Source organism: Triticum aestivum, chromosome 5A (genome assembly GCF_018294505.1).
Source record: "Triticum aestivum cultivar Chinese Spring chromosome 5A, IWGSC CS RefSeq v2.1, whole genome shotgun sequence".
Taxonomy (NCBI): domain Eukaryota; kingdom Viridiplantae; phylum Streptophyta; class Magnoliopsida; order Poales; family Poaceae; genus Triticum; species Triticum aestivum.
Window position 1 is genome coordinate 635,413,364 of NC_057806.1, and position 7,804 is coordinate 635,421,167.

Sequence of the window (7,804 nt, forward strand, 5' to 3'; positions counted from 1 at the left end):
CTAACAAAGAAATAAAAGAGGAAGAAAATCAGAGCTGAGAATGTAGCTTAATCCCTTCTACCTGCTGCCTGCTTGCATTTTTATGTGATGCCCCAAAGCAGTGACCCGCATGTTCGTTGGTGTAAGTAGTGAGTGCCATGAACCGGACTTGTACCTGAGCACATGCCAGACAGATTCAATAAATCTTGGATTTTTTTCCCGTCAAAATGAGCTGACACACACCACATTACATGTATGCATGGGCTCATGTCCAATGTTCTTTTTTATGCAAAGGATCGATGATGGGGATAATTAAGGATTATTCGAAACAAATAAATAATAACGACAAAAATGGTGGCCAAAAACAGCCACTTGCTGCTCATAAACAGGCCTTGTTGAAGCAGCAATCACAAACATTCTCAATAGACGCCACGGAGAACTCCACCCCCACAAGCGGAATAATATTTGCTCTGCAAACTTCGCCACAGAACTTACTCGTCTTTTTTCACGACCTTTTTTTTATCACCGGAATCACTTTCAGGGAGTACTAAATATTCCAAAGCTTTTGGACGGACCGGGGTCAGAAGGTTTACCAGCAGCGGACACGCCATCTGCCTTCTTCGGCTCGGATGTTGTGGCTGGCGTTCGGCTGCTGAGGACGCCCAAACTCCTGGCTGTCGGAGTCGGACTCCCTGCGTCCGGCCCGGCCTGCTAATGGTCCACTGTTCTGATTCGATTGTTGGAGTCATCGCGGCTGGTTGTTATTCGATGGGACATGGCTTCCTCTCTCGTTTCTTCTCGGGTCCTGTGGGGGTCGTCCTTGGCTCAACCTTGGCGATGGCGGGCTAGGCTGTTCCAAAGGCCTCTGGTTGTCGTTGAACCAGTGGCGGGCTTCATTTTCATTTCTTCTCGGGTCCTGTGGGGGTCTGCCTTGGCTGAACCTTGGCGATAGCGGGCTAGGCTGTTCAAAAGGCCTTTGATTGTCGTTGAACCGGTGGCGACCTTCATTTTCATTTCTTCTCGGGTCCTGCAGGGGTCTGCCTTGGTTGTCGCCTCCCATCTGCTGTCTACGGCTGGCATACCTGTTGGTTTGCTCAGGTGCCATATCCTGATTAGTCTTCTCTCGCTTTTCCATGTGAGAATTTCCACTCCTACAACCGAGTCCACGATCGGATGATTGTGATCCCCCCTGACCACGGTTAATCCTGTTTCCTACAGCACTCATGTTGTCCATGTTATCGCGGTTCCTGCCTCCAACGCCTCTATCTTGCCTTTCTTTTTGCACCACAGATTCACGAGAGAGATAGGCTGGCGTTTTGCCAACATCCCCAACTTCCAAACCATGTTCACTTGTCTTGTCCCCACTATCAGTAGCAGTGGCTGGTGATTCAGAGGCAGTGTTGTGGGGGGTGCCTTTGCCCGCGTCTTCCATGGCCTTGCTAGCTTTCTTTCCGCCTTTCTTGGTTGCAAACTTCACATGCCTGACAATAACATATGCATGCTTGGAGTCCAAATGTGGCCCACTTTCCACAATACAGACATCTTGTATCTGTTCAATTGGTGAAATTGTAGAAAGAGATGAACTTTCATGGAGAGCAATTCTTAAACTGAAGGGGACAATACAGAACAAAGTACTCACAAGTCCTAACAGCCGAGATAGCGGTCCGCCTAAATCTTCTGCTTCATTACCTGCGGGCATTGCCATGCACTGACAAACAGAAGCATCGTTAAGTTTTTCACAGTTTGTGCCTGAGAATTTAAGAGAAACATATACATGTGAACATCCACAAATCCAATATATAGTTATGAAGTCTAAATAAATAGGCTGTAAACGAAAATCCAGTTCAAGCTGGTATCCGATATATGCATGCTGGTTAGCAGTTTCAAAGACACTGCTAAATACTGTCATCTTAGGTAAAAATAAAGGCAAAGTCCGTCAGGCAATTATTGCTTCAAGTGAAGATAAAGAGAAAACATGTTACTGTGATTCTCCATCCACAGTTTAGATCCAACAGATAGAATTATCACTCAAACAAGATATGAGACAGCTGGGGTTCTCCTAAGGCAAGGAGAAAACAGAAAGTTCCTCCTGAATAATAAACTACTTCATGCCCATTATCATTATATAGGTAGAAATAGAGACTGTACACATACTGCCGTCACATACAAGCCATATCATCAAGATCCAATTATAACATCAATATGACCACCAGCATGTACAACTTCAGTTAGGGATCGATCTAGACTCAACATATGATGTAAGACTCTGCAACAAAAACTAAACTCCACACACACCTTTAGCACAGATCATCTTCTGCAGTGTCAAACATCGATACAGGGAGATCAATGTACTTAACAGTATACTACGCTTCAGCTATGTTACGCTCCTACATGTCACAACAGCTTTCACAATCAACAGTTCCAGATCCACAAAAGGCCCCTGATCATATCACACTATTTGGTTTCCCTTTCTACAGTTATAAAGTTTCCTTGGGGATTACCCAGTAAACATTATTATAAAATAATGGTTAAACAGGAAAAAAATACAAATAAGGTTTATTGACAATTCCATGTGATACAGTTCCTTGGGTTGTCACCAAATATTTTCAAAATCATACAAAATAAGAACTAAAAAGTACATGAGCACTCTTACCTTCACCCTGTAACCACGCTCCATTAGTCTGGTAATTGCATCTGCTTTCACCTTCAAGTCTTTAATTTCCTGCAAACAGTAGTTTATGTTCCTCAACAACCTTATGTGACACCAGCTCAATGAGTGAGTTCAACTAGGTATAGGTCCAAACAAACAGCAAAAGAAGCATGTAGCAGTACAATCAAGCTATTACTCCAGCTAAAAGGTAGCAATCAAGCATGCATTCCACATCTGGACAAAAAAGTTACTCCCTCCGTTCCAAAATATAGCGCGTCCTCGGTTTTCGTGCTTCAACTTTGACCATTAATTTAATCAACAAGACCGACTGCGGCGGGCGAAAAAATTATACCAATGAATTCGTATTCAAAAAAAGTTTTTAATTATATAATTTTTGATCCCGCCGCAGTCGGTCTCGTGGGTTAAATTTATGGTCAAAGTTGAACCTCGAAAAGCGTGGGCGCGCTATATTTTGGAACGGAGGGAGTATGATAGAATATTCACTATTACTGCCAAACAGCAAGGACCAAAATAGAACAAGCAAAAAAAACTGTTTTCACTTCAAATACTAATCAATCATGCATTCCCTATAAGAATAAAAAATCATGCAGCCTGCAATTAACAAAAGAACTACAACATTAAGAAAACTTACTGTTTTCGCCTTAAACCGCACTTCTTTGTTATCTCCACCACGCAAGACAATAGCAGACTGCAGAACATTGAAGGTGCTCATTATTATGATTTATGCAGAGGTAATATAAACATGCAAGGAGGTATAAGTGATTAACATTTCCCTTGCTCTGTTTTTAAGGCTACATTTAGCATTGCAGTACTTTTCAAAAGCATTTACACATTTCTAGTCTGGACACAGCAGTTAATCGAAATCAATTTTTTTATGAAGCAACAGTAAAATCTTACTAGAATTAGTACATATCCCCTAGCCAACCCAACACACAGCACAGTAACCACGAATGTGCTCTAGTACGACAAATAGTAAAGAAATGCAATTCTGGCCATTTCCACTCAACAACAGACTCAACAGTAGCAGATGCCCCTACAAAGAACATCTTCTATGTATTCTACTAAGGAGTACTCCCTCCGTGCTTAAATATAAGATGTCAAAACATCTTATATTTAGGCACGGAGGGAGTACATAAGATGTCTATAGCTCTTAACCAGATGCCGTTGTTTTTGTAGAGATCAAAGAGTTATTTGTGTCTTTTAAAAAAGCAACAGCATCTGGTTAAAGCAAATGACAGTTTCTGTAGCTGAGATTGACTGTATCTAAAAAACGGTTTCCTTACCACGGATCAAGGAACTGATAGTTTAGTCCAATGATCTTAAACAATTACGAACATGGCTCCTTTCTAAACATTTCAACTCAACTGCAGTGTTGATGGGACGACTGATTCAACGAGGATTTATCACACACACCTTGGTTTTTAAGCGTTCTTTCTCCTTGACATCTTTGTTATACTTCTCTTTGTGAAAGTCCATGATCTTGCAAACAGGAGGGTCTGTTTTTCTGTGGACCTGCACCGACGAAAAGATAACCGTGAGAAATGAAAATGCAAGACTTGATTGAACAGTAAGAAAACACCAACACCAGGACACAAACAATTGAAGATGAAGAAGAAAAATGCAGTATGGAGTAGTGTACCTCAACCAAGTCCAAGCCCATCCTGGCAGCGAGCTGAAGAGCCTCATGCCTGGGGACAACACTATGCCCTGCAAAACTGAAACAGGCCATGTCCATCACCTGAATGGTGAACGGAGAAGGGGAGTTGTGAGTGAGTGAGTGGGTGCATCGTCCCTTCCCTACCTTCATCGGTGACGAGCCTGAGGAAGGGAGCGGTGATGTCGTTGTTGATCCTGGGGCCGGCATCGTCGTCATCGTCCTTCGTGACCTTCTTGACCTGTCGAGCACAACACGGATGGTAAGAAGAAGGAAAGCTGGCCTGGGGCACTAGAGGGAGGGGGTATACGTGCTGAGGCGGAGCGGCGAAGGACCGGTAGGGGATGATCGGGCGGCTGAAGGACGGCGGGGGTGAGGCGGCGGCGTGGCGCAGGTAGTAGGCCTGGGAACGAACGACAAGGGATCCGATGGCGCGGCGGAGAGCCATGGGCGGCGGCGGCGGCGGCAGGAAGGGGACGACCACGGGTAGCCCAGCCTGCCTCCCTCCGCATAGGCCTAAAAGGCTCCCTCGTTAGTTGCGCAACTAAGCCCATTTAGGGCATGTACAAGGCATAGCCTTAAGGTGATGCCTCGCATGTCATTTAGAATTGGATATGATGTAAAATAGGTTTGGATAGGGAAGCGAGATCCTTTTTAGAAGGCGGATGCTTGAAGAGAAAAAGTGTGATCCAGTGACAGAAACTAAAAAGGTTGGAATGAGAAGTAGAGATGCATGTGTACTAAAGTCTTTATTTTCTATTTTTTAATGAGATCCACTAGTGGTAGCTTGCATTGGGGAGAAAAAATAAATGTAAATATCTTAAATTACTTTTTGTCATGAGCATATGTATCCATATGCCACCATTGTACATGCCCTTACATGCAGCCTCCTCACAGTCTTTTTTCGAGGTACACATTTTTTCACTGTTAATTATGAATTTTTAGTATTGTTCCGACATAAATTGTGAAGATGAACTAAGATTGTGTTAGCACCATACAAAAATAGGGGAGAAGGCCAATTCAAGAAAAATAGAGAAAAGTACAGAATTCTCTTTTTTTCTTTTTTTTAGAAAAACTTTCAATCTATTCATCTTCAATCATGGTAGTACAACGAATACTGGAAATAATAAAAATTACATCCAGATCCAAACTATCTATTGATGACTACAAGCACTAAAGCGAGACAAAGACGCGTCGCTGTAATCGCCTCTCCCTCGCCGGAGGCGGGCAAACCTTGTTATAGTAGACAATCAAAAAGTCGTCGTGCTAAGGTCTAATCTTCTATATCTAAATAGAAGCCCCCCACTAGCTGATTTTTCTGGCTTCTCGCGCAGCCACATCACCCGAATTATTATTAGCCATTGGATCAACTATGAACGCAATCAGATGTCTACACTAACGCTCGCTGCGTTCCCGTATCGGCTTCCAGCGCTTGGGTTGTACGAAGCCACTTCACATGGGCTGCCTGAGTCGAGTAGCGCTGGTGCGCTACCTTACACGTGGACACATGGCCCGGTTCAATATTTGGTATGTGGGTTGTATAGCCCATACAGCCCATGGGCTTCAGCTGCGGCACTATTTGGCTGACACCTGACAGTCATCTTCTCCGTCGTGACTCTCATCGCCGCCGCTATCTCTTCCGCTGCCTCGACCGAAGCTCTTCCGGGCGCAATTGCACATGAAACCGCAGCGTTGATCGCCCTCATTACCTTGCCCTCCGTTACCGGAAGAAAAAGCTACATTAAAGGGAAACGGTTGGGACCGGCGCACCGGCTGAAGATTGGGCCGGTCTCCCTCTTCCTCGCGCAGCTTCCACATCTCGCGCAGCTTCCCGGGCGCGCGCCGCCCCTCTTCTTCTGCCCCCTCCTCCCCACCCCTTCCCCATCCCTTCCCTCTCCCTCCCCCCTGCCCGCCCCCTGGTCGCCGCACCACGCCTCCCCTCTCCCCGCTCGAAGCTCGCCATGGCTGTGCGCGGTGACCATCCCATCTCGCCGGCGACCGAGGAGGGGGTGACCACGGGAGATGCTGCAACCGGGGCGACGGGGTGCTACCACGGCGACGCTGATGCAACCCCGCGCGGAGACCGGGGTGTGTGACGGCGATGACCGAGGTGACCGTGGGCTGCAACCACGGCTTTTCTACCGTCGCTAGCCGGTTGAAGCTTTTTCTATATACGGTTGAAGCTTTTTTTATATACGGTTGAAGCTTTTTTGTCAATGTTTTGCAACTTTTTCTCTGGTCGCAGGTCTGGTTGAAGCTTTTTTTCTTAACGGATGAAGCTTTTTTATACACGATTGAAGCTTTTCCAAACCACAGTGGAAGCTTTTTTGAAAACGATAAAAACTTTTTTCGTTCTTTTTGTGTTTGCTACAATCACGTCATTTTTTTGCTGCAATCGGCAACCACAGAAGCTACATCCAGTTAACAATTTTGCTACAATGACGACGGCGGGCTGCAGCGGTAAGCTTTTTTTTGCTGGAAGCGATAAACTTTTTTGCTACAACCGGTGTCGTTTTTTGTTGGAACTAGCAAGAGCCTCGAGTGGGCACACGGCGAGGTACAACGCGAGCACAACGACAGGTGCTGCGGCCGGCGGCCGGCGCCACCGGAGATGCGGCCATCTCCCCGGGAGCTGCAAGCCTGCAACCACGGGGGTGCAACCATGGGCGCACGCTGCTGCATCCACAGAGGGGAGAAACGCACGAAGGCGGCATAGGTGAGGGCGGCGACCAACGGCGAGGGCGGCGACCGGCGGCGACGACGGCGAGGCAGCGAGCCGACAGCAGGGGAGGAGGTGCGGCGGCGCGCAGGGGGGTGGGTAGTGAGTCGGGCGGGGGAGGAGGAGTGGGGGATTCGCAAGGGGCGAGGAAGACGATGACCCAGTCCAGATCGAGCGGTTACGCAGCCTCCGTGTTAGTCAGATCGAACGGCTGGCGCTGGACCGGCCGAAACGTTTCGGCCGGCGCACCGGCGCCTATCAGCGCCCTACATTAAATTGTGCGCCACCGTCCCCGCACCTCGCATCTACAAACCTGTGTGTGCTAGATCCTCCCACACAATCGCGCGTTTGCCTCTTTCCGATGCAACCCTGGGCGCGGTTCGGGACGTGGTTCCGTTGCCAAACACCCACATCGTCGAGGAAGACACGCCGTTGTGCAAGCCGTTGCTCTGCTCTGGACCATCTCCCGCACGCCAGCTGGTCTGCCTAGCCTCACATCACATCCGATGCCTCTCTGATTGGGGGAAGACAGGGACGGGCTGCCGCCATTGCTGAACACACAGAAACCCAGATCGTCGAACAGCGCACACCCGTTGAGGCATCCTCACGTCGTCGCTATGCTCCCACGACCGCCATCGGCGGCAATTAGAGGTGGGGAATCCGACTCAATCAAACAAGACTTCAACAGACTCCACCATTGGGACTAGCACATCAGCTTATTAGGTCAGCACCTCCGCGCTTACATTCGAGTAACATCATTGAACTGTTTCTGTGTGGTCGG

At 47.3% G+C, this 7,804-nt stretch overlaps 1 protein-coding gene across 1 annotated transcript; it reads right to left on the reverse strand.

Annotated features, from left to right (window-relative positions):
* Positions 1–227: 227 nt before the first annotated feature.
* On the reverse strand, positions 228–4,834 carry LOC123108100 (translation initiation factor IF3-1, mitochondrial). Its single transcript, XM_044529954.1, has 7 exons — positions 4,452–4,834; positions 4,290–4,357; positions 4,064–4,162; positions 3,282–3,338; positions 2,633–2,701; positions 1,619–1,687; positions 228–1,528 (listed from the first exon to the last, which is right to left on the reverse strand). Exons 1-7 carry the CDS (start codon positions 4,750–4,752, stop codon positions 725–727), a joined length of 1,467 nt encoding a protein of 488 aa, XP_044385889.1. The 5' UTR covers positions 4,753–4,834; the 3' UTR covers positions 228–724.
* Positions 4,835–7,804: the final 2,970 nt, after the last annotated feature.